General features: G+C 42.7%; 1 protein-coding gene across 1 annotated transcript in view; it reads left to right on the forward strand.

Annotated features, from left to right (window-relative positions):
- Nucleotides 1-27,447, forward strand: part of LOC145407052 (uncharacterized) — a 137,622-nt gene that overhangs the window by 71,710 nt on the left and 38,465 nt on the right. The window contains exons 8-13 of the mRNA XM_080278075.1: nt 634-682; nt 17,706-17,890; nt 18,306-18,931; nt 19,189-19,372; nt 20,400-20,542; nt 27,035-27,226. Of these exons, the coding sequence (XP_080134201.1) occupies nt 634-682; nt 17,706-17,890; nt 18,306-18,931; nt 19,189-19,372; nt 20,400-20,542; nt 27,035-27,226 (1,379 nt within the window). The remainder of the gene's footprint in view (nt 1-633; nt 683-17,705; nt 17,891-18,305; nt 18,932-19,188; nt 19,373-20,399; nt 20,543-27,034; nt 27,227-27,447) is intronic.

Consider the following 27,447-nt stretch of genomic DNA (forward strand, 5'->3'; position numbering starts at 1 on the left):
TCGTGACACTTGGGTGCCTAGGTCCACGATTTTTGTGACTTAACAGTGATTTAAGGTTGCCAGCAGTCTGACGGCCACATAGCTGTGATTTACGAATCCGTGATTTATGAACACGCTATTTACGAGGATTGAGTGTACTTATTTTATTAATACTTTACCATACTGACACAGGTTTTCCAAAGTTCTTGTTCAAGTGGGTCTTCCATACGTTGATAAGGATTGGTTAGGGTAGAAGTTTTGGCTGATAGGAATTGGGGGTTTCCAGTGTTAGGCCTAGTGGCAGTTCTGTGTGGTTAAAATCATAAAGGGTGTGGGGGCAACACCCCACTTAGGTTAAATGAAGTTAGGTTGGGAAGATCATCAGTAAAGAAGATGCCGTGGGTGTCCAGGCAACTTCCTTAAATACAAAAAAAATTAGTTTGTTCTATACAGGCTTCCTGACGTCCGACAGTGTTGCATACCAGTGCGAGTGTTCAGTCAGCAAGCATGTCGGATATCAAAGCAGTTTTCCCCATAAGATACTGAAGAAAAGCCAGAGATGCATTCCAGGCCCAAACCTAAACTCTCATATACCTTACTTAAGCAATATTGACACAGAAACACCATGGGTAATGTTATTATCCTCATAAACAGTGCAGTTGCTAAAAAATGAGACATCAAGCATCTCTTGCAGGAAGCTAAGGTGAGTGAGATGTGCAGTATTTAGATACCTCCAGGCAACTGACAACCAGGCAGGCAGCTGGCAGTGTACCAAGTGGGGGTGGGGGAGGACTGGGGGACTGAAGGGAGACAAGCTGGGGTGGAGGAGGGAGACAAATGGGGATGGGGGAGGGTGGTGGGATGAGGAGGGAGACAAGTAGGGATGGAGGAGGGCAGGGGGATGGAGAGAGAGACAAGTGGGAGTGAGGGAGGGTTGGGGGACAGGGAGGGAGACATGCAGGGATGGGGGAGGGAGGGGGGGACATGTTGGGAAGCAAGAAAGACAAACTGCCCTACTGCCTGCCTCCCCCAGTCTCTCTCTCTCTTTCTCACACACACACACACACACACACACACACACACACACACACACACACACACACACATTACCGCTCGCTGGTGCAGTGGTAATGTTCTCGCTTGCCAACTGGTGGACGGGAGTTCGCGCCTCTCTCAGGTTGCGAAAAGTTTCACTGACGAAGTGGGTGGTTACTGTCCCCCTAGAGCAAGGGGATGGGTGTGTGCATGTGTGAAGGTCACAGTCTTGCCCTTAGATCGGACTATATGAGCTCTCAGCTCCCTTCCGGGAGGGTAAAAGCTGACAATCACGAGCATCAAAGTGATCCTGACCGACCTGGTGAATTACACACACACACACACACACACACACACACACACACACACACCAAACAAGAGTAGCTGGAGTAGAAAAAACAGTGGAGAGGAATGTCCAGGAAATAAAAAAGGTATGGGTAGTAATTAGAGAGTTACAGGAACGAACCCAAGAGCAGGAGAGAGAGATCATAGCTTTACGAAGTAAACTGGAAAAAGTTTGCACACGCAGTGTAGAGCAAGAAAGAGAAGTCACAGAATTGAAAGTAAGTAACAAATCAGCATCAAATGAAATAAAACAGCTCAAGAGGGAGAATAAGAGGTTGGAAGAAGAAAGAGACTTGATGAAAAGCAAACTAGATGAGTATGAATCCAAATCATGAATACAGGACGAGCACATTAAAGAAATCAAGGAGCAACATAAGGGGTGGAAGAAAATTCAGGAAGAGGGAAATGTAAATTTGAAAGCGATTATACAACAACAAAGCAAGGAAAAAGTGGAGAGGGAAGTGGTTAGGGTGCTGAGAAGTAGAGAATCTTTAGTTAGGGAAGTAGCAGATAAGAAAAAATGTGTAATAATTTCAGGAGTTAAAGAAAAACGTATGACAATAAAATCAGAAAGAGAAAGAGAAGAACTGAGCAAGGTTAAAGAAATAATATCAGTAGTCATGGAGGAAAACAACGAAGTTCAAGAAGAGACTGAAGAGGTGTTTAGGTTAGGAAAGTACGAGGAAGCAGGGGCAAGGCCATTGAAGGTTAAGTCTCAGGCTGCAGTAAGTGAAATTATCAGTAGAACATGGAAATTATCAGACAAGGAAGGGTTCAAAAATGTTTGGATAAGGAGAGATGCAAATAAGGAAGAAAGAGCTAAAATAAAGGAATTAATAAAGGAAGCAAAGGTGAAAAATGAACAGAGGAAGGAGGAAGAGAAGACAGTGTTTTATTGGAGAGTCATGGATCAGAAATTAAGGAAGTGGTACTGGCAGAGAGAAGGAGAGAAGAGGGTATAAAAAACATCAAAAAGAATTGGAAGGTAGCATATACTAATGTTGATGGTTTAATATCGGCAAGGCTAGAAATCAACGATTTTTTGAGGGTACATGAACCTGATGTCATGTGCTTTGTAGAGACCAAATTAAGAGAAGATATTGATGTTCATATGGGAGATGGTAAATACAAACTGTGGAGAAGAGACAGAAGAGAAAAAACGGGAGGAGGGGTGATGATAGCACTGAAGAACAACATAAATGTAGATACCGTGGAAATGGGAGAAGGCAGGGTCAAAGTGATAAATATGAAATTAGAAACTGGAGAGAATAGCAATAGAGATATGGCAGTAGTGTATGTTCCCCCTAAGACGAGAGCATGGAATGATGATGAATACCAGGAAATGTTGTCAGACATTGCTAGCTATTTACAGAAAATGATTGAGAAAAGTAACAATATAATTTTAATGGGTGACTTCAGTTGTAAAGAAGTGAACTGGGAGGAATGGGACTCAGGAGACAGCGAAGATTCATGGGGCACTACATTATTAAATATAGCAATGAACAATGTGATGATGCAGTGGGTCAAAGAAGAGACACGGTTCCGAGGTGAGGACACACCAGCAAGGTTAGATTTACTGTTTACCAAAGAGCCTGATGTAATAGAATCCTTGGAGTATCTGTGTCCTATAGGAAAAAGTGATCATGTGGTCATTGAGTTCCAGATGATAACAGGGAATGTGGAGCCAAGAGATGAGCTTTAGAGGCAGGGAAGATACAACTTTGGGAAAGCAAACTTTACAGGTTTGAGAAAAATTTTCAAAAATGCAGATTGGAGGAAATTCAGAGAAACAAGAGAGATACAGAGGAAGTGGGATATTTTTCTAGCCTTCTATAATTCGGGAGTGGAATAATTTGTGCCAAGAGTAAGGGAGAAAGAAAACAGAAAAAAAGGAGTGGTTTAATAGAAAGTGTATGATAGCAAAAAAAAGAGAGAGACACGGCATGGAACAATTGGAGAAAGAGAGGTAACAACAGAACAAAGGAAGAATATAAAAGAACTAGAAATGATTACACAAGAATACGTAGAGAGGAATAAAGGAAGTTTGAAAAAGGTAAAATAGACAAATGTAAGGATGAACCCAAACTATTTTATAGATTTGTCAGTGGCAAACTGAAACAAAAGGAAGGAATCACCAAACTGAAAGTAGATGGAGAGGTCTATAAAGATGCGGCAATGCAAGCAGAAATAATGAACAAACATTTCCAATCAGTTTTCACTAATGAAAGTGAGTTTGTGGAAGGGGAGGGAATGACTAGAAATGTAGTGATAAAAGATATAAAAGTGGAAGTACAGGAAGTGTATAAATTACTGGAAACTCAAGATGTAAGGAAAGCCCCAGGACCAGATGGAATCTCTAATTGGATACTGAAGGAATGCAGAAAACAACTGGCGGATAAGATTCACGGTTTAATTGTGTGTTCTGTGAAAGAGGGGAAAGTGCCTCAAGAATGGAAGAGGGCAAATGTGATACCAATTTATAAGGGAGGAAACAGGGAAGAACCGCTGAATTATAGACCAGTGTCCCTAACCAGCATGGTTGCAAAATTGTGCGAGAGAATTCAGAAAGATGGATGGATAAAATATCTGGAAGAGATGAATATTTTGGCTGAAAGTCAGTTTGGATTTAGAAGTGGAAGGTCATGTGTGTCCAACTTGATGAGTTTTTACTCAAGAGTGATTGACGTGCTACAGGAGAGAGATGGTTGGGTGGATTGTGTGTATTTCGATTTGGAGAAGGCCTTTGACAAGGTACCTCATAAGATACTAATGTGGAAACTAGAGCATATAGGAGGACTGAAGGGGAACCTCCTGGAATGGATGAGAGACTTTTTGAGCGACAGACAAATGAGGACAGTAATAAAGGATAGGATGTCTGGATGGAGGGAAGTAACAAGTGGAGTCCCACAGGGCTCGATGTTGGCGCCAGTAATGTTCCTGATTTATGTAAATGATATGGTAGAAGAAAGATTGGGAAGGTATGAGCTCGAGCAGATGGAAGGGGTGGAAGACACATGTTAGATATTCACGGAAGAGATAGGCGTAGCGTGTGCGGCGGTTTGTGGAGTGAGGAGGAGATGCAAGGGTGTGCAAGGGACAGCATGGTGGAATGATGAGGCGAAACGTGCTGTGGAACAAAAGAAGAAGGCATATAGTGAATGGTTAGCGAGTAGAGGTAGGGGAGAAGATGAGAGAGAGAAGAGAGAGGTATATGTGAGCTGGAGAAGGAAGGTTAAGAGACTGGTGAAGGAGAGTAAGAAGAAAGTGGATGAAGAGTTTGGGAGGAATCTGAGTGTGAAATGGAGGGAGAGTAAGAAATTGTTTTGGAAGGAGGTAAAGGAAGTAAGGCAGTGTGAAAGGGGAAATAGTAGGGGAGTGAAAGATAGGAATAAAAGATTGTTGGTGGAGAAGAGAGAGAAATTGAGAAGATGGAAGGAGCACTTTGAGGATTTGTTGAATGTAGAGAGTTAGAGCAGTGCAAGTATAAGTGGTTGGGGAATGGCTGGGAGAAGAAGAGATGAGAGGAGGGAGGAAGAGATCAGTAGGGTGGAAGTAGTGGAAGCGATGAAGAAGATTAAGTTGGGAAAGGCCCTAGGAATTGATGGAGTGTGTGGTGAAATGTTTAGGTATAGGGGTGAGATTGTTGTGGAGTGGATATGGAAGTTGTGTAGATTGGCTTGGGAAGAGGGAAGGATTCCAGAGGACTGGAAATCAGGTATAATTGTTCCTTTATACAAAGGAAAAAGGGAGAGAGAAGTATGTGGTAACCATAGCGGTAATTGCCTTCTTAGTGTGACTGGTAAAATATATGGTAGAATACTCATTGATAGGGTTAGGCATATGACAGAGGAGCTAGTTGGAGAAGAACAAGGGGGATTTAGGAAGGGAAAAGGGTGTGTAGATCAGATATTTGTTCTAAGATGTTTAGTGGAGAAGTATCTAAAGAAGGGAAAGAAAGTGTATGCTGGCTTCATGGACTTGGAGAAAGCTTATAACAGAATAGATAGGCAAGGTATGTGGAAGGTATTAAGAATATATGGAGTGGAGGGGAAACTGTTGAGTGCTGTGAAGAGTATGTACGAGGGAGCTAGGGCTGCGGTGCGAGTGGATGGTGATCTGAGTGAGTTCTTTGATCTCAGTGTGGGATTGAAACAGGGTTGTGTGATGTCTCCATGGCTGTTTAATATATACATGGATGGGGTTGTAAAGGAGGTGCAGGGTAGGGCAGTGGATGTGGGGGTGGCTCTAATGAATGAGGGTGAGATTTCGAAGCTTCTGGTGTTGCTGTTTCCTGATGATACAGTACTGTTGAGTGAAGATGAATGGGAGTTGCAAGGTTTGGTGAATGAATATGGGACAGTGTGTTGGAGGAGGAATCTGAAAGTTAATGTAAACAAAAGTAAAGTTATAGTGTTTGAGAGGAATGAAGTCACAGAGTGTGCAATGAGGTTGGATGGTGAGGATATGGAGAATGTGAGTGCATTCAAGTACTTGGGTAGTGTGATGAGTAAGGATGGAACTTTGGGGGATGAAGTGCGTGAGAGGGTACAGCAGGGAAGGAAGGTTGTTGTTACACTGAAAGCAGTGATGAGAAATAGGGAGGTGAGTATGGAAGTTAAGAAGTCACTGCATGATAGTACAGTCATCCCTGTAATATCCGGACGCCCACTATCCGGACATCCCCACTAACCGGACATAATTGTCCCAGGATCCACTATTCCCAAAATGGTCCAAAAACCGCAAAAAATTTGAAAAAAAAACTCTATTTTTACCTCAAAAACCTCATTTTATGCTTCTTTTGCATTTATTTCAGTCTTTTATGTCCCTTGTTGGTGTGATTTGGGTCTTAAATTGATGCTATGCATGTCCAGAGGGAGTTGTATAGCTGTTTTGCTGAGTTAGGCTAGGTTACGGTCCATAACTACTGGTCCAGGAGCCAGGGACTTGTAAGTACCCAGAATGTTGAATATTGTATGAACCTACCTCAAAAACCTCATTTTATGCTTCTTTTGCATTTATTTCAGTCTTTTATGTCCCTTATTGGTGTGATTTGGGTCTTAAATAGGTGCCATGCATGTCCAGAGGGAGTTGTATAGGTGTTTTTCTGAGTTAGGGTCCATAAGTACAAGTCCAGAAGGCTGGGGCCCAATATCCGGACAGGACCACTATCCAGACATGCCTATGGCTCTATTACGTCAGATATTGGAGGGATTACTGTATTGTGATCCCTACCCTGACGTATGGAAGCGAGGCATGGACCTTGCAAGAGGGGAACAAGTCAAGAGTGAGAGCAGTGGAAATGAGTTACTTGAGAGGAGCATGTGGAGTGATGTGGAGGGACAGGTTGACGAATGAAGAAGTGAAGGAACGCTATAGGGTGGATGTGGATGTGGTTGAGAAGATTAGGAGAAATACACTGAGGTGGTTTGGACATGTGAAGAGAATGGAGAATAAAAGACTGACTAAGAGGGTGTATGTAGGTGAGGTGGAGGGAGGGAGAGGGAGAGGTACACCAAGGATGAGGTGGAGGGAGGGAGAGGGAGAGGTACACCAAGGATGAGGTGGAGGGATGGAGTTGAGAGGTATATGAGGGAGGGGGGGGTGAGTTGGGGGGAGGGTAGTCAAATGGTGGGTGACTGAGCGACTTGGAGACGTTTTGTCTCCGGCCATCCTTTGTGGGATTAGGGCGTTGGGCTATAGATAGATAGGTAGATATGGTAGATGGAGTGAACAGTTATGCAAGTCTGTTTGCTGATGATGCAAAGATCATGAGGAAAGTAGAGGTTGAGGGGGATTGTAAAATGCTGCAGAAGGATCTGGATAGGATACACGATTGGAGCCGGATGTGGGAAATGAAATTTAATGCAAAGAAATGTAAAATATTGGAAATGGGTAAAAGTACCAAGAGGCCTTCATTGAATTATTTGATGGGTAATGAACCAATTACAAAAGCAAGAGAAGAGAAAGATTTGGGAGTGCTGGTCCAGGACAGTTTGTCACCTGAAAACACATTAACAAGGCAGTTAGAGAGACATATAAACTCCTGACTAATATAAGAGTACCTTTCATTATGTGGATGAGAAGATGATAAAAAAATTGATAGTGGCCATGATTCGCCCCAGGTTAGAATATGCAGCAGTAGTGTGGTCCCTACACAAAAAGAAAGATATAAACAAGATTGAAAGAATACAAAGAACAGCAACCAAGATGGTCCCCAGTCTGGCAGATCTGTCGTATAGAGAGAGGTTGGAAAAGCTGGATTTGCCTTCCCTAGTAGAAAGGAGAATGAGAGGAGACATGATTGCAGTGTTCAGGACCATGGTGGGAGTAGATAAAATTGACAAAGGAGATCTGTTTTTATGGGATAAGAGAGTAACAAGAGGACACGGAATGAAACTCAAGAAACAAAGCTGCTTGAAGGATATCAAGAAATATAGTTTTCCTTGTAGATGTATAGACCTGTGGAATAATCTGGAGAATGAGATCGTCCAGTCTAAAAACTGAAACGAGTTTAAAGCTAAATTTGACTTATTGAGAAAGAGAGACGGGACCCTACGAGTGTAGCTCATTTCCTGTATATCACAATTATAGGCTTTCTATTTTATGAAGGCTGTTTGGGTGGGGCCTCCTAAGACCTCACACTGCTAGCTCTGTTGCCACATCGCCGCCACACGTGCTCCATCCTCTCTCTCTCTCTCTCTCTCTCTCATATTATACAGTATTAACTACTAATTATTTCTTTATTTTTTTTCTCTTGTTTTGACATTTGGTGGGCAAGCTTCCATGGCAGGAGACTGACCGAGTATGACCAGCACACGCATGGCTATCCCTCGTGTCACGGCACTTGACAACGTCACAGAAGCAATGCTGACAAGTCTTATGGGATGTATACTACACTATAGCCTTTTTTTTAATTACATCTATATCGAGTATTTAAAATGCATATATAAGTAGTTACTAACTTAATATAGGAGAGAAACTGGGGGAGAGAGAGGTGAGCAGGAGAAATTATACATGTGTGGAGGCAGTGATGTGGAAACTAAGCTAGTGGCGTGAGGTCTTAGGCGGCCCCACCCAAACTGCCTTCATAAAATAGAAAGCCTATAGGTAAATACACACACAGACACACATATGGGAGAAGGGATGGAGGAGGGAGGGGGGACAGGGGGGGAAACAACCAGGGGTGGGGGAGGGCAGGGGGACCAGAAGGAAGACACACGTGGCAGTGCTGAGTGTGGCTGAGGGTGGAGGAGGGACGGGGGAGTAGAGAAGAGAAGGGATGGAGGGAGGACTGGGAGAGCCTCGTGCACCACTATATCTGCATTCAGACGTGCTTGTTGCAAACCTAGGGAGGGGCGGAGTGTTTGGACTAGCAAGTCGATGGCCGTTTGGATAGTAGGAATGTTCCCCAATTTCTTCTGTTTGGTGTAGAGGGCAGTCGTTTATCGATGCGTCAGATATCAGGGTATGGCTGTATACATTTTGTAGTCTAAAATCAACAACCAGTTATCTGTCTTGCATATAGTACTAAATTTACTTTCTTTAAGAATATGAGAATATAAGAAGACAGGTGGAATATGCTGTGCCTGTGTGGTAAAGTTTACCTTTATTTTTTGTTTATTTGTTTTCTGTTTTCAGTTCTGTTAATTGTTCTCTCACCAAGAAATGTAGTGCATCTGCAAAAAAGTTTCCAGTGAAATAGTGTGTCTATCTATCTATCTATCTATCTGTCTATAGCCAGACACCTTATTCCATAAGGGGTGACCACAAACAGTTGACTCCATGTTGCCCTGTCCGATGCCATTTTGATGCCCTCCCCCCAACTCACACCACCCCCTCTCATATACCTCTCCACTCCATCCCTCCATCTCATCCTCTGTCTCCCCTTCCCCTTACGCCCCTTCACCTCACTCACATCCACTCTCCTCATTTGTCTCTCGCTCTCCATCCTCTCCACATGGCCACACTACCTTAATGTGTTTCACCTAATACAGTACATTCTGTTGCATCCACATCGCCACCACAGTGCTCATTCACTTCTTCATTATTTTGTCAATCTGTCTGTCCATGTAACTCCAGATGCACTTCACAGATAACTCATTTCCACTGCTCTCACTCTTGACTTGTGTACTTCCAACAAGGTCCAAGGGAAGTAGACTGTAGTGCCAGTCAAAGAGGGCGATACTCCCGAGGTGGATGGAAAGCTGATGGCAGGGAGAGCTGGAGCTCCCGTTTCATCAGCCCTTGCGACTAGCTTCTGACCATTCCCCTTTGTTGAACTTGTTCACTTCCCCCCCCCCCACACACACACGGAGAGTAGACCAGCATGCTTTCCAGTGCAAGTTCCTCTAACTGTCAACACCAAAGTACATGCACAGTACACACTACATTACCCTTTCAAAATTTTGTAAAATGGCATTGCAACACCAAGCCTCGGAGTCCCTGGGGTGGCATAAAAGCCGTCCACCATCTGCTCCACTACTGGTGATCAAGCGAGATGCCTGGAGCCACTGTCAGGCTCATTTCTTTATTTCTGCAGCATTTGTGGCCTTTCCTCTAACTTTCTGTTGAGCTCCACCTCTTATCTAAACCTCATCATCTCTTCTTCACAGAGACTCAACTGTCTGAGACATCTGACAGCAAACCTTTCTCTGTATCCTCCTACTCTTTCTATACTCATTTCAAAGCCAAAGTTGGCTGTTGTGTATATGTACGCAACAACATATCTTGCTCTCGTGTTCCTGAACTTGAATCTCCTGAATTCTTTACTCTCTGGTTTTGGCAATCCTGTCATTCTCTGACTAAATATATCTGTGCTGTTTACTTATCTCCTAATTCTACTGACTATGGAAAATTCTTTGACTGTCTTACATCTAAGATGGAACACATCCTATCAGTTCCTCCTCTCTCTGAAATCTCCATTCTAGGTGATTTCAATATTCACCACCACTTTTGGCTCTCCTCTCCTTTCACTGATCCTCCTGGTGAACAACTCTACATCTTTTCTATCTTTAATGACCTAGAGCAGCTTGTACAGCACTCTACCCATATCTCTGACAGCCTTGGAGAGAGTTTCAACATACTTGACTTCATCCTTAAAAATAATCCTTCTCTATGCTGTTAATCATTTCTCTCCGTTGGGCTCCTCTGATCATAATCTTATCACCTTAACTTGTCCTTTTGCTTCAGTAAGGCCTGTGGACCCTCCCAAGACGTGGCAGCTGTGGCACTTTGGGGCTGTTGATTGGGAGGCCCTCAGACAGTACTTATTCGATTTTCCCTAGAATGATAATAACAGTACTTCCATGGCCGAGAGCCATCTGAGTGTGCCCTGTGCATTACAGAGGTTATTCTCTTGGGCATAGAAGCATACATTCCTTTCTCATATCCTGTGACTAATGAAGAAAAAAAAAAAATGGTTTAATCATGCTTGTTCTAATACTGTCCACAACAAGGAGAGGACCTACAAAAGGTACTGGATCCAACCCACCCCTAAATCTCATCTCATTTGTTTCTCCCTTGAATCATGCTAAGTCTGTTCTTTGCTCCACTGAACATTTCATTCATACTAAATGCTCTGAACTCTCCAGCTCAGATTCTTCTTGCTCCTTTTGGCATCTTGCCAAAAAAATTTCTAACAACTTTACTTCATCATCTTTCCTGCCTCTTTTTCGCTTTGATGACTCTAGATGTTTCTTCTGCTGAAAAAGCAGAACTCATTGCTTAGACTTTCTCCTCCAATTCCACCTTAGACAATTCCGATGCTGTTCCTCCATCACTTCCCCACTCTAACTTCCACATGGCTGACATTAAAATTTCTTCAATTGATGTATTTTCTGCCATACAAACCTCAGCCCTGATAAGGCATATGGGACTGATGGGGTCCCTCCTGTTGTTCTCAAGAACTGTGCTTCTTTGCTTACATCCTGCCTAGGCAGACTCTTTCGCCTTTGTCTGTGAACTTGTACCTTACCTTCTTGGTGGAAGTTTGCTCTTATTCAGCCCGTCCCAAAGAAAGGTAACCATTTCCAGCCTTCTGACTATTGCCCATTTACTTTAACATCCTGTATTTCAAAATTGTAAAAATCAGTTAACAAAAATATTTTAGAAAAGCTTTCTTATCACAATCTTCTTTCTGATCTTCAGTGTGGGTTCAGCAAGGGACTCTCCACTGGCAAACTTCTTACCTACCTTTCAGACTCCTGGTCATCCTCCATTTGGGCCTTGGGCAAAAGCTTTGCCATTGCACTTGACATTTCAAAGGCTTTCAGTTGAGTCTGGCATAAATCTGTAATTTCCAAACTGCCCTCTTACGGTTTATTTCTTTCTATCAGTGTCTTCATCTCCAGCTTCCTTTCTGGTCATTCTATAGCCGCTGTTGTAGATGGCCACCGTTCTTTTCCCAGAGCTACCAGTAGTGATTTTCCCCAGGCTTCTGTCCCATCACCAACTCTCTTCCCTTTATTCATCAGTTACCTGAGCTGTATATCTAACCCTGTCCACTTATACGGTGATGACTCCATCCTTCACCTTTCCATTCGCTTCCCACAGCATCCATCTCAACAGTTACTTCAACAAACAAGGGTGAGTCTATGGCACACCTAGTGTCTGACATGGCTCATACATCTGATTGGAGTAAAAGCAATCTTGTTGTTTTTAATGCTTCAAAAACACAGTTCTTACATCTTTTAACCTGTCATAATCATCCACAGGAGTATCCTCTAACTTATAACAATATCCAACTCAATCCTGCATCTTCTTCAGACATACCTGGGATTTCATTCATTTGGGATTTATCTTGGAAAGATCATATTACCTCACTTGTAAAATTTGCTTCCAAGAGATTAGGTGTGCTAAGCTGATTTTGTGGTTTCTTTACCTCTTCACAGTTGTTGACTATATACATTGGTTTAATTATTTTTATTCGCCCCTCTGTAGAGTACAGTTCTCATGTGGGAAAGTTCTCCACATACAACTCTTCTCAACAGGGTGGAGTCAGAGGCTTTTTGTCTCATTAACTCTCTTCTTACTGTCTTCCTTCAACCTCTGTCTCGTTGCCACACTTTTGCATCTTTATCTCTTTTCTTTTGCTACATCAGTAGTCATCGCATCTCTGAACTGTCTGCTTACATCCCTCCATCACTATTGCAAGCGTGTAGTACCTGTCTAGCAACAAACTTTCATCCCGTTTCTTTCCAACTCTAATGCAAAAGTTAACCATTACTACCAGTCCTTCATATATTCAACAGGTCAACTCTGGAACTGTTTTCCTCTGTCTGTATTTCCTACTAATGTATCTATACCCAGTAACTTCCAGTCTTCCAAACGCAATGTATCCGGGGATCTCAAAATGAACGGATCTTGAATTTGGCTCTGACGATTTTTTTTTTTTTTTTTTTTTTTTTTTTTTTTTTTAGGGATCAGTCTGACAGGCTTCTGGCCTTTGGTTCCTTCTTCCATAGGTTAAAAAAAAAAAAAAAAAATATGCTTCCATACTTTGAAGTTGGCTTACTTCCATGCCCATGTCCCTGTTCCATATCATTGCTTTCAAAGAACCAGCAACCATTCTTCCCTGCTGAACACTTTCAAGCACTTCATCCCCTAAACTACCAACCCTACTTATCACACTACCCAAGTAGTTAAATGCACTTACATGCCATTTCCCCACCATGCAACCTAACTCAGCACTCAGTGACTTCATTTCTCTTGAAGACCACAACTTTACACTTCCCTGCATTCACATTTAGATTCTGTTTCTTACACACTCGTCCAAACTCATTCGCCAAGTCTTCCAGTTCCTCTTCATCTTCACTTAACAATACGGTATCATCTGCAAAAAATAGGACAGGAAGTTTCCAAATGCAGCCCTCTCTCATTAGGACCACTCCAACATCCACTGCCTTACCTTGTATGGTATCTCTCTTATAACTCCATCCATGTATGAACAGATCAACTATGGAAACATGACACATCTTTGTTTCAATCCAACTTTTTGTTTTTTTTAACACCGTGTCCCTTTTTTTCGCTAAGGGCTAAGGCATTGCCCCTGCATAGAGGACTTTGGTTTTGGAGTGTGTAGCTGTTTATGACCAGATGCCCTTCCTGATGTCCACCAATGACCCTTGGGTGGACTTGAACCTCCAACCCTTTGGTCTGAGCACTCTGACCCACTAAGCCACGCCTGCAACTGGGTAGAGGACTTTGGTTTTGGAACATGTAGCAGATTATGACCGGATGCCCTTCCTGATGTCTACCAATGACCCTTGGGGGACTTCAACCTCTGACTCTTCAGTCAGAGCACTCTAACCCACAAAGCCACGACTGCTACAACCAGCTAGATGACAAGGCAGCTTACCCAAGTGCAGTGCGAACTCACAACTCTTCGGTCATGAGTCAGGTGCTGTACCACTGAGTCACCATGCCCCCATTCCCAGCTCAGCTCATCATCCACATGCATTGCAGCCTTAGCCCCCTCATACATACTTTTCATGGCATTCAACAACTTCCCTTTTACTTCATATACAGTAATCCCTTGATTATCCAACGTAATACAGGCAGCCCTCCACATTCACGGATTCAACTTTTGCGGGTTTCACAGATTGCCCCTCTGCGGAGCCAAGATTCTGTTTGCAGCCGCAAAGTACTGTATAGCAATGCGGACGCTCGTGGGTCATTTCATCCCAAACTAGGCCCGCACCAAACCACCGCGCTCCCACACTCCTCCGTCTCTCCTTCAGTCTGTGTCCTGGCACTGTCGCTGTCGCTTTGCCGCCTCTACTTTGCCATCCAGACCTCCCGTAATTTTGTTATTGTGCCAAATAATCGTGCTGTCACGTGTTCTGAGGTAGCAAGTGCAATGCTGTGCTGTTAGATGAGTGAATTAGCGCCTGATTGTGCGATTTACTTGTGATAACTTTATCTCACATGTGTCATGTTCATCATCATCATCGTAAGTTGTCAGAGTTCGTCCGCCAAAACTTCAGGGACAATGGTGAGTTAACTCTGAATTTAATGGGTATGGTTGTAAGAAGTTGGGGTAAATATGTAGCTGATGACTTGCCCACACTGACGTGGATGTGCGCTAGATGCACTCAGTCACGGGAGTCTGTGGAAGTCACCAGGGACATATTTACCCTAACTTAGTACAGCCAAACCCAATCAAAACTTATTTGTTATTAAACTTTCTTATACATTTGGTCTGTTACTATTTGTGATATTTTATGCTGCTTTCAGGTCCCAGATATAGTTTATTAGGTACAGTATGTGCACACTTGCTCACAGGGGATGATTTGCAGCTGTAGAGGCATTTATGGTAGGGCGCACCAAACATTCGTGGAAATTCCACATTCACAGGGGTCTGTGTTCCCTCTCCCCCGTGAATGTGGAGGGCTGCCTGTAGAATCAAAGGCATGGGTAATGGCTTTGTCCAAATAATGGATTTTTCGCTGGCCACCATTCATACATGTCCTAACTTTGAAAGCCAGTATAAAAGGCCACTGCAGTATGTTGTACAACACTTGCTCCTGTTGTTTAACACTACACTATCTGGTCAAGCAGACCTATAAACCACTGCCTGGTCAAGCAGACCTATAAACCATTGCCAAGCAATTGCCATCATCAAGCAGACCCATCAACCACAGACAAGCAATCACCACAGCAGGGCCATATCCTGCAATGACATGAAAACATGAAAAAAACAGCAACACGAGAAAAATGCAGTGGGCACAAGTAATATAATGGTAAAATGGAATAAGATCTTGGTAACATGGAATACAGTCATGGTACACTACAGTAAGGTAGAATTAAATCAACGCCAACACTCACGATTTGACCATCCTGCATCAGTCTTACCCAAGATCTCCTGCTCCTTTTTCCTGATGGAGGGGCCATCATCACACACCCTAGGAGGAGGCATGCAAGGAATAGCAAGGCCTGAAGCAGGTAGGGAACAACCACAAAAACCACCACTTGCACCACCATAACAACTGTCTGAGAGGAGCTGTTTCCTACCCGGTCGCCGAGAAGGAACTGGGAACAACCAAGGGAGTCTCTAGTGGATGCTGGGTGAACTACCCAGCCAGACAGGATGGCGCCACTGGGCAGTTCCCATCCGTCTGGGCACAAAAATGTTCATGCGACCATAATTTTCACTTGGATGCGTGCATTTTGTCAGGATAAGATGAAAAAATGCACAAATAATGGTTTCGAACATCCAGATCACAGAATCCGAGTAATGGCTGTCTGGATAATTGAGAGATTACTGTATTTTTAATACAGCCACCTCTCACATAATGTGCGATCAGAGAGCCCGAAAACAGTCATAGCACAGTCTTTTTTTTTTTTTTTTTTTTTTTTTTTTTTTTTTAAGTCCAAGATATGGTCAAAACACAATTTTGCCAAATATTACGTGGGTGGAGAAATTGCCCATTTCTTAAAAGAATGTATTACGCTGCTATGATGGTTAAAACGCCGCCTGAAGCCAAAAATTATGGAATACAGTAATCCCATTATTATCCAGTTGTCCAGTAACCAGACACCCCACTACCTGGACATTTTGGGCCTGGGTCTTCAGGAACCCCCCCCCCCCCCCAAAAAAAAAAAAAAAAAAAAAAAAAAAAAAAAAAAAAGGGTAATTTGAAATTGGCACGTGATGCTGAACAGCTGTGTTTACGCGCGGCTGCCGGCCCCCTGCTGTTCCTCCCTCTTCCCCAGTTACCACTTAACTACCATCGTGAGTAGATGCTCATCACAGTGGATGCCGCACGTGCTCGTTTTTGTGAATAAACTGCAATACCTCGCCACTAGACCACATGAGAATTTACAGTGTTGTGCAGTGTTAAGAAATTAGAACTCAGAGTGCAAAGAATTAAGTGTGGAGTGCAAACCGGTGGCTGAAACTGGCGTAGCATCATTAAGAACAGAATATGCAGTGTTAAACAGTTATAACTCACAATGCAAAGAATTAAGTGCAGCACAACACTGGTTTACTGTACATGCTTCAAGAGCAGTTTCACCACTGCCAGAGCCTTAGAGGAGGTGGCCACAGACGTGCCGTAAGTACCCTGTACACTGCTAAATATTTTCCATACTCACTTCTAATTCCTTATTCTGTGGTTCCTTTTCATTTATTTCATGCTTTATTTCCATTATTGGTGTGAATAGGGTCTTAAATAGGTGCTGTGCATGTCTGGTAAGGAGTTATTTAGGTGGCTTTCAAAGTTAGGATGGGTTAGGGTCCATATGTACCAGTCCAGGAGGCAGGGGCCCAGTATCCTGACAAAACCAATTCCCAGACATGCCTTGGCTCATTTACATCGGATATTGGAGGGATTACTGTATTTAGTCATTACACGAGACAACTGGTCAAAACACAGTAAAAAACAGACAAAACATGGGCAGATTTAGTCAAAGTGCTAGTTGCATTTTCCTGTTGTGTATGTATGTCACGTGTCTGCGCCAGGTGTCGTCACGGTCTACTGAGCATTCCCGGGCCATTCCAGTCAACCCTCTCCCTGTGTTCTTCTGCCACATGTGCTGTGTCTTAATTGTTTTTTTTTTTTTGTTTCCCCCCCCCCCTCCACATAACCCAGCCTGACAATGCTGCATCAATGTGACCCAGCAAGATGGCGAAAGAGTTTAACCCAGGAGTAGAAGCTTGACATGATCAAGCGGAAGGAGAGAGGAGAGCGTAATTGTGCTATCGCCAAAGCTTTCCTGGTCAACGAGTCAAATATTCGTACGATTCAGGCCAAGAAGGACACCATATTGAAGACAGTGAGGGCCTATGGGGGATCTGCCCTGGACAAGAGATTTCAAGTGTCTGACCCATTCTTGTTATGATGGAAAGGTATCTGGTCATGTACTGCAACCGATGGGAATGGGAAAGAGTTTCTGTCTATCTATTGCCAGACGCCATAATCCCGTACGGGGTGGCCATTTGACTCTGAGTTATTTGTTTTACAGGGAGGGGCACTAACCCTCCACCAACCCACTTGACATGTAGGGAGCACGTATGGTTTGGTTATATGGTTACCACCCAGCGTTGTAAATGGTTTCTTGGCTTACAGGAAACCATTTGGCTTGTCACTCAATGTAAAGCCACCTGTAACGGAAAGAAAAGCATTAAGTAGTGACAGGAAAGATGGGAGAAATAGGAAGAGAGGAGGGCAGGCACAGAAAAAGAATGATAAAGGCTAAGGAAGAAGTAGGCAGCACTACATCAAGTGAGTGGATGATGGTCGCCACCACCTACCAACAAAAGTTTCAGTCGACTCAATAAGTTTACATAGGACGGCCAGCCACCTGTATTCTGTTGCTTGCCATAAGCTGTCTCAATCCCCTGGCAGATTTAAGGCGTCGAGTGGTTGGTTTGCCAATTTCCGGAAGAGGAAAGCTTTGAGAAGAGTGCAGGTGACAGGAGAACAAGCGTCAGTGGATGCCGGAGCAGCAGAGATGTTCGTCGATGTACTAAAGGGAATAATCAGGGATGGAGACTACAATTCAGTGCAAATTTACAACATAGACGAGACAGGTCTGCGCTACAAAAGAATGCCAAGGACAACGTACATCACAAAACAACGCAAGCTTCCCAGGGGAAGGAAAGTTGATAAGATAGACATCACTCTACTTTTGTCGTGCAATGTTGCAGGCCACAAAATGAGGCCATTAGTTGTAAGCAAAGTGAAAAAACCAAGGTGCTTTAAGCATCTAAAAGACATGAATGACTCAGGGGTGTACTGGGAAGAGTCAAGAACAGGGTGGATGGCAAGGGATATATTAAACAGTTGGTTCAAAAAATATTTTATTACTGATGCAAAGAAAAGGTGTGATCAGTTAGGTATACCCTGTAAAATTCTGTTGGTGTTAGACAACGCACCAGGGCCTACTTGGAGGGTTTGCATGAAAATGTAATGTTTTAGCCAGCCAATGTTACTTCCCTCCTGCAGCTGTTAGACCAGGAAGTGATTGCTTCTTTAAATACCATTATGAGATAATTTTGTTTGAGTACTTAAGGGAAGCCACAGACAATTGTGAGGGGGAACAGCTCCTCCAGGAGGAAGTGCTGCATGGGGACGATGATATGGAGGCATCTGATGAGGAGGTTTTGGGTGACCCAGGTGAACTAGTGCCAGGTCCTTCTCATGCGCCTCAGCCTGACCCAGCTGAACCGGTGCCAGGTCCCTCTCATGCGTCTCTGCCTGACCCAGCTGAATCAGTGCCAGGTCCCTCCCATGCACCTCAGCCTGACCTTTCACAGCATCACCTTTTAATTGTGACTGCATTTTGGAAGTGGTACAACATAAGGAATGTCGTCACGAACATTCTTAAGGCGTGGGATTTGGCGTCTGTGGCAACGATAAATCACGCCTGGCGCAAGCTGGCATCTGAGTTGTGTGCCGCTAGAGGTCGTGAGGTACAGTCACTGCAGGCTGTGCAGCAGGAAGCTGTTCGAGCTTTCAGAGCAGTGGCAGGCTGTGAACAGGTGCAAGAGGAAGATTTGGTAGAGGTTGTGGAGGAAAACATGATGCCAGAGGACGCCATGGAACTCATTGAAGAGCTCGACAGGGAACATGTGAGGCAGAGGAGCAGGAGGATCAGGCTGAAACAAGAACCACAGCACCAGTTATGACCATAGGTCACATAAATAACATCTTGGCTGATGCCGAGGCACTCAAGGAAGCCATAATGATTTATGACGTGAACGAGGGTCGGAAGGCTGATATTGTGGGGGCTGTGTTGAATGCAATTAGGCCCTATAAAGACCTCAGGCAAGAGAAAATACGACAACGCCAGCGGGCTTTACTCACCCGGTACTTTCGTCCTCGACAGATGCCAGAGCAGCAGGAACCAGAGGAAGATGCAATGTCTGTGGGTTCCCTTGACATTGAAGGGTTTGTGGAGGAGGCTGAGGAGTTGCAACAGAGGATTGTGGATGTACGGTACAGAATTTACCTTCTTCATGAGATGAGGACCCTGTGGAGCCGGCATGGCCAGAGGACCATGCTGGGGACTAGTAGGAGTCCTACCCTGCCTCAGAACCCCATTTCCTACCCTCCCCCAGCAAGCCCACAACCTTTTCAGTTCAAGGTGAGGAATCCTCTAGTGTTTGTATGTACTGATGTCATTTTTAGGTAGGTAAATGTCGTGGGAAAAATTAATGAAAATTGCCCCAAAAGATGAAGTTTGTGCCGGCATGGGTACCATGAAACCCTTTAACATGTAAACATATGGCTGTATAACGCGGAATTCTCACAAAGCGGGACCTGCCAGGAACAATATTCTCGCGTTATGTGAGAGATGACTGTACTGTACTTTCCACATTCCTTGTGTATCTGCCGTCATATGCTTTCTCTAAATCCTTGGAGGCTGCAAACAGTTTCTTTCCCTTCTGTAGAAACTTTTCCACTAAGGACCTTAGGATCTACAACAACCCCTTGCTTTCCTAAAACTTCTCGGTTCTTCTCCAACTGATTCCTCAGCTATTTCCATTTCAATAAGTATCCTACAATATACTTTTCCTATTACACAAAGAAGACAAATGCCCCTATGATTACCACACACTTCTTTTTCCCCTTTTCCTTTGTAGAGGGGAATAATTACAGTATACCTGACTTCCAATCCTCTGGGACCCTGCCTTTCTCTGAGGCCAATTTGCACATCCTCCTTATCCATTCTACTACTATCTCTCCCCCATGCTTCAGCATTTAACCACACACTTCATCAGTTCCTGCGGCTTTTCCTATTTTGACTTTCTTCATTCCCTCCACTATATTCATCCTACTGGTCTCCTCCTCCCATTCCATCTCCCTCCTTTTCCCAGCCATTCCCCAACCACTTATACTCTCATTACTTTCATTCTCTTTGTTTAACAATTCCATAAAGTGTTCTTTCCACCTGCGCACTTTTTCTCCCTTTCCTCACCAAGAAATTCATTGCATCTGCAGCAAATTTTCTAGTGAAAATGGCAGTTTGGTTGTTTAAAATTCTTCTAATTATGCTCTCATCAACAACCTCCATGCACTGTGTTCCCGGTATGGCAGCAGAGGCAGGTGTAGGAACCTGGAGCCGACCAGTTTCGTCCAGCAAAGCTCATCTTGTGTCCCGTGTGGCTAAGGTGGGCCACCAGCTCTTCCCAGTCAACCCAGCATCACATATCCAGCCAACAGATTCTGAGAGTGAAGTAGTGAGTATCACAGTGGTCTAGGATGAGATGTTGTAGTTGTGAGTAGCAGAGTGAAGAGTTGGATGATGATGATGATGTAATCGCTGGTAGGATTGTTGTGAAGGATTGGATGATGATGATGGTTTAATTATTGGTAGTATTGGATGATGGTGATGATGATGATTATGTTGCTGTTGTTACTGTGGTCAATAAATGTGGATGGCAAATGAAATAGTGAAGAAATCTTTCACATTAGAATGTAGTGATAAAATAAAAGGGTAGAAACTATGGAAATTATTCACAAGAGATATGGTATGAATATAAACTTCATAGCTTGTACTCCATCCATCCATTCATTCATATACTCATCCTACAATCAGTCATATGCCAAACTGGAGATTGGTAATTTAAAGGTAAACTTGAGTGTAGAATTTATCTGTGAAAATTTCTGTATTACTCCTTGAGTTATGATGTTTCTTAAGTTATGAAAGTAATGGCAGTGAATAGGGAAAAAAAAACTACTGTAATCCCTCATTTATCCAGACGCACAGTATCCGGACCTGTTCATTTTTTGGATACTGGATTTTGGCTGTATTAAACCATTATCTGAATTTACTTGCTATTATCCAGACATAAAAGTCCTCGAGAAATTTGGCCGGCCAGTCAACACGTTCAGACATTTAGTATCTTGGCTGCTGGGCTCAAGCCATGAGCGGGAAGTAGGCCATAACCTGCAGCCAAAGCTAAAATGCCTGTCCACCCCTATTCTGAATGATCAAAGTTGCGCTCTGGTTTGGTCACTCCCAACGAACCTCTAGCACCCGAGTAACATGACTGTAACCCACAAGTGGTGTCAAAACGTCTGTACACATCCCCACCGAATGTCCAAAGTTGCGCAGCCACTGGGCTAAGTCTTTCCCAACTGCCACCACGCATTGAACACAGACCACAAGCCATGAGTACATGTTCGGTGATAGCAGCCATGCGCCTCTCTTCCGAACGTCCAAAGCCACCTGGTCACCGGGAGTTTGGTTTCCGAATGGCCACCATGTGTCTAACAGACCACAATCCATGAGTAAACATACAGTAAAAGCACCCATCTGCCTCGTGACAGAAGGGTGAAAATCTTGCCCACTGCCTCTCTTCTCCCCCCCTTCCCGTCCCTCCTTTGTACCCTCCCGACTCCCTCCTCACTCCCTCAGTCCCTCCCTTCCTTCGCATTGATAGGACTGAGTTGTGAGTTTTTACTTTATTTTTTTTTTCCCCTAAATACTATTGGTTGTATTGAAATTCTGAAGTGACTACAAGAAAGCACACGAAATTCTGCATCCAGAACTTGCACTAGAATGGTGGGAAGTTATATGAAGATGAGTTTTACTTTTGAACACTAGTTATTCTTACTGCATTTCTGTACTTTTACTCATCAGTTTTCTGTGTTTGTATTAGCTTATAGTATAAACACCATCAAAGATGATGATATACCATTTTAACCAACTTCCAGTGGCATATATAGTTCTGGAATTTTTTTGTGGCCCAGAAGGATTTATCACTCGTGTCAGAGAATTGATTTTCCAACCATCCTGAGGTTTTTTGTGAACTTTTGTTGTTTATGAATTGTTCTCTTGGTGTTTAGCACTACTGTGGATAATCCTGTGTGTGCTTTGGTGTCTAAATATGGCAGATTGACCTGAAAACAGTGCCAAAATGACGAGGGATACTGTACATTCAGTAGTGTATAGGTCGGGTGTTTTTTGGTTTTCATTTTTTTTTTTTTTTTCATGATTTTCTTGGTGTTTATCATTACTTTGGATATTCCTGTGTGTGTTGTGATCTCTGAATATGGCAGATTGACCTGAAAACAGTGCCAAAATTAGGAGGGGTACTGTACATACAGTAGTGTATAGGTAGGGTTTTTTTTTTTTTTTTTTTTTTTTTTTAAAGCATTACTTTGGATATTCCTATGTGTGTTTTTATGTCTAAATATGGCAGATTGACCTGAAAACAGTACCAAAATTGAGAGGGGTACTGTCCATACGGTGGTGTAAAGGTAGGATGTTTTTTGGCTTTCAGTGTTTGTGTGTGTGTGTGTGTGTGTGTGTGTAATTATAATTTTGATATACAGGAAATGAGCTACGCTCGTGAGGTCCCGTCTCTGTTTCTCAATAAGTCAAATTTAGCTTTAAGCTCGTTTAAGTTTTTAGACTGGATGATCTCTTTGTCCAGGCTATTCCACAGGTCTTTACATGTATGAGGAAAACTATATTTCTTGATATCATTCAAGCAGCTTGGTTTCTTCAGTTTCATTCCGTGTCCTTTTGTTACTCTCTTATCCCATAAAAACAGATCTTCTTTGTCAATTTTATCCACTTCCACCATGGTCCTGAACACTGCAATCATGTCTCCTTTCTTTCTCCTGTCTTCTAGGGAAGGCAAATTCAGCTTTTTCAACTTCTCTCTCTACGACAGATCTGCCAGACTGGGGACCATCTTGGTTGCTGTTCTTTGTATTCTTTCAATCTTGTTTATATCTTCCTTTTTCTGTGCGGACCACACTACTGCTGCATATTCTAACCTGGGGCAAATCATGGCCACTATCAATTTTTACATCATTTCCTCATCCATATAATGAAAAGCTACTCTTATATTAGTCAGGAGTTTATACGTCTCTCTAACTGCCTTGTTAATGTGTTTTTCAGGTGACAAACTGTCCTGGACCATCACTCCCAAATCTTTCTCTTCTCTGCTTTTGTAATTGGTTCATTACCCATCAAATAATTCAATGATGGCCTCTTGCTACTTCTACCCATTTCCAATATTTTACATTACATTAAATTTCATTTCCCACATCCGGCTCCAATCGTGTATCCTATCCAGATCCTCCTGCAGCATTTTACAGTCCTCAACCTCTACCTTCCTCAAGATCTTTGCATCATCAGCAAATAGACTTGCATAACTGTTCACTCCATCTACCATATCATTTACATAAATCAGGAACATTACTGGCGCCAACACTGAGCCCTGTGGGACTCCACTTGTTACTTCCCTCCATCCAGACATCCTATCCTTTATTACTGTCCTCATTTGTCTGTCGCTTAAAAAGTCTCTCATCCATTCCAGGAGGTTCCCCTTCAGTCCTCCTATATGCTCTAGTTTCCACATTAGTCTCTTATGAGGTACCTTGTCAAAGGCCTTCTCCAAATCTAAATACACACAATCCACCCAACCATCTCTCTCCTGTAGCACGTCAATTGCTCTTGAGTAAAAACTGAACAAGTTGGGCACACATGACCTTCCACTTCTAAATCCAAACTGACTTTCAGCCAAAATATTCATCTCTTCCAGATATTTTATCCTTCTATCTTTCAGAATTCTCTCACACAATTTGCGACCATGCTGGTTAGGGACGCTGGTCTATAATTCAGGGGTTCTTCCCTGTTTCCTCCCTTGCAAATTGGTACCACATTTGCCCTCTTCCATTCTTGAGGCACTTTCCCCTCTTCCAGAGAAGACGCAATTAAACTGTGAATCTTATCCACCAGCTGTTTTCTGTATTCCTTCAGTACCCAATTAGAGATTCCATCTGGTCCTGGGGCTTTCCTCACATCTTGAGTTTCCTGTAATTTATACACTTCATGTACTTCCACTTTTATATCTTTTATCACTACATTTCTAGTCACTCCCTCCCCTTCCACAAATTCACTTTCATTAGTGAAAACTGACTGGAAACGTTTGTTCAATATTTCTGCTTGCATTGCCGCATCTTTATAGACCTCTCCTTTTACTTTGTTTGGTGATTCCTTCCTTTTGTTTCAGTTTGCCATTGACAAATCTATAAAACAGTTTTGGTTCATCCTTACATTTGTCTATTATACCTTTTTTTAAATTCCTTTCTTCCTCTCTACGTATTCTTGTGTAATCATTTCTAGTTCTTTTATATTCTTCCTTTGTTCTGTTGTTACCTCTCTTTCTCCAATTGTTCCATACTGTGTGTCTCTTTTTTTGCTATCATACACCTTCTATTAAACCACTTTTTTTTTTTCTGTTTTCTTTCTCCCTTACTCTCGGCACAAATTTTTCCACTCCCGAATTATAGAAGGCTAGAAAAATATCCCACTTCCTCTGTATCTCTCTTGTTTCTCTGAATTTCCTCCAATCTGCATTTTTGAAAAATTTTCTCAATCCTGTAAAATTTGCTTTCCCAAAGTTGTATCTTCCCTGCCTATAAAGCTTGTCTCTTGGCTCCACATTCCCTGTTATCATCTGGAACTCAGTGACTACATGATCACTTTTTCCAATAGGACACAGATACTCCAAGGATTCTGTTACATCAGGTTCTTTGGTAAATAATAAGTCTAGTCTTGTTGGTGTGTCCTCACCTCGGAACCATGTCTCTTCTTTGACCCATTGCGTCATCACATTGTTCATTGTTATATTTATTAATGTAGTGCCCCATGAATCTTCACTGCCTTCTGAGTCCCATTCCTCCCAGTTCACCTCTTTACAATTGAAGTCACCCATTAAAATTATATTGTTACTTTTCTCTGTCATTTTCTGCAAATAGCTAGCCATGTCTGACAACATTTCCTGGTATTCATCATCACTCCATGCTCTTGTCTTAGGGGGAACATACAGTACTGCCATATCTCTCTTGTTATTCGCTCCAGTTGCTAATTTCATATTTATCACTTCGGCCCTGCCTTCTCCTATTTCCACGGTATCTACATTTATGTTGTTGTTCACTGCTATCATCACCCCTTCTCCTGTTTTTTCCATTCTGTCTCTTCGCCACAGTTTGTATTTACCATCTCCCATATGAACATCAATATCTTCTCTTAATTTGGTCTCTACAAAGCACATAACATCAGGTTCATGTACCCTCAAAAAATCGTTGATTTCTAGCCTTGCCGATATTAAACCATGAACATTAGTATATGCTACCTTCCAATTCTTTTTGATGTTTTTTATACCCTCTTTTCTCCTTCTTTCCGCCAGTACCACTTCCTTAATTTCTGATCCATGACTCTCCAATAAAACACTGTCTTCTCTTCCTCCATTCTCTGTTCGTTTTTTACCTTTGCTTCCTTTACTAATTCCTTTATTTTAGCTTTTTCTTCCTCATTTGCATATCTCCTTATCCAACATTTTTGAACCCTTCCTTGTCTGATAATTTCCATGTTCTAATGATAATTTCATTTACTGTAGCCTATGACTTAAACTTAACCTTCAATGGCCTTGCCCCTCCTTCCTCGTACTTTCCTAACCTAGATACCTCTTCAGTCTCTTCTTGAACTTCGTTGTTTTCCTCCATGACTACTGATATTATTTCTTTAACCTTGCTCAGTTCTTCTCTTTCTCTTTCTGATCTTATTGTCATATATTTTTCTTTAACTCCTGAAATTATTACACATTTTTTCTTATCTGCTACATCCCTAACTAAAGATTCTCTACTTCTCAGCACCCTAACCACTTCCCTCTCCACCTTTTCCTTGTTTTTTTTGTTGTATAATCGCTTTCAAATTTACATTTCCCTCTTCCTGAATTTTCTTCCACCCCTTATGTTGCTCCTTGATTTCTTTAATGTGTTCGTCCTGTATTCATGATTTGGATTCATACTCATCTAGTTTGCTTTTCATTATGTCTCTTTCTTCTTCCAACCTCTTATTCTCCCTCTTGAGCTGTTTGATTTCATTTGATGCTGATTTGTTACTTACTTTCAATTCTGTGACTTCTCTTTCTTGCTCTACACTGCGTGTGCAAACTTTTTCCAGTTTACTTCGTAAAGCTATGATCTCTCTCTCCTGCTCTTGGGTTCGTTCCTGTAACACTCTAATTACTACCCATACCTTTTTTATTTCCTGGACATTTCTCTCCGCTGTTTTCTCTACTCCAGCTACTCTTGTTTGGTTCAAAATAGTACTTGCATTTCCCACATCGTCTTTGGAGAAGCCCTCGAATTCTTTTTCGTCATATGTAAACAAAGCTCCATTGCCTTCCGCCATTGTGCCACCATATGGAATCTTTCTATTTTCACTGTATCTTTAACTCTTACCAAAACTTTTGTCCGACGGGACCACCACTCACGCACTCATTTTTATGATCACAATAGGCTGGTCTCCTTTTTTGCCTCTGATTTTGCAATGATTTCTTCACAATCCCGGAAGAGCTCCGTCTCTGTCGGCTACCTGTGTGTATGTGTGTGTGGTTTTCTTGGAGTTTAGCATTACTTTGGATATTCCTATGTGTTTTGATGTCTAAATATGCTTGAATGACCAGAAAACACTGCCAAAGTTAGCAGAGGTACTGTACAAGTAGGTTAGGTATATGTTGAAGGTTGGGTATAGGTAGGGTCTGGATATAGTAGGGGGGATATTGTTCATTATCCGGACATTGTCACTACCGGAACATGCCTTTGGCTCAATTACGTCAGATAATTGAGAGATTACTGTGTTATCAATACATACCTTATTCTGCAAGCTTATTCAAATGAAATTGCGGTTGTGTTATGTGTGACAGGAGGAGATAACACGTAAACGGGGTCGAGGGCAGTCTCTGTCTGGGGGTTCAACAGAGGAGCTTGCAGCCTCTCCAGCTGTGCCCCGTCCTGCCTCATCCCGCCCCGCCCCTTCCCCACGACTCCACCCTGCCAACCAGCCTCAGCAAATGGTGGTGTATCAGCCTGCCTTCCGGCCACACCCTGCTGCTGTGGTGAGACTTGCTACCATGTTCTTGTCCCTTTAGGGAGGTTTCTACCATCTCCTCCTTTGCTGTATCAGTAAGATGACATACTTTTGATTTTATTCTTATAGCACCAGGCAGGGGCGAACTGAACTTCAAAATGACAAAGTATATACTACAGTGTAATGTCTAAGTCATTGATTGGAAACTGTTCATACTCCTGTGGTATCTGTGCCTGCATAGTTGGCTAC

This window comes from Coenobita brevimanus, chromosome 72 (genome assembly GCF_032717465.1).
Source record: "Coenobita brevimanus isolate Jiangsu-jjx chromosome 72, ASM3271746v2, whole genome shotgun sequence".
NCBI classification, from domain to species: domain Eukaryota; kingdom Metazoa; phylum Arthropoda; class Malacostraca; order Decapoda; family Coenobitidae; genus Coenobita; species Coenobita brevimanus.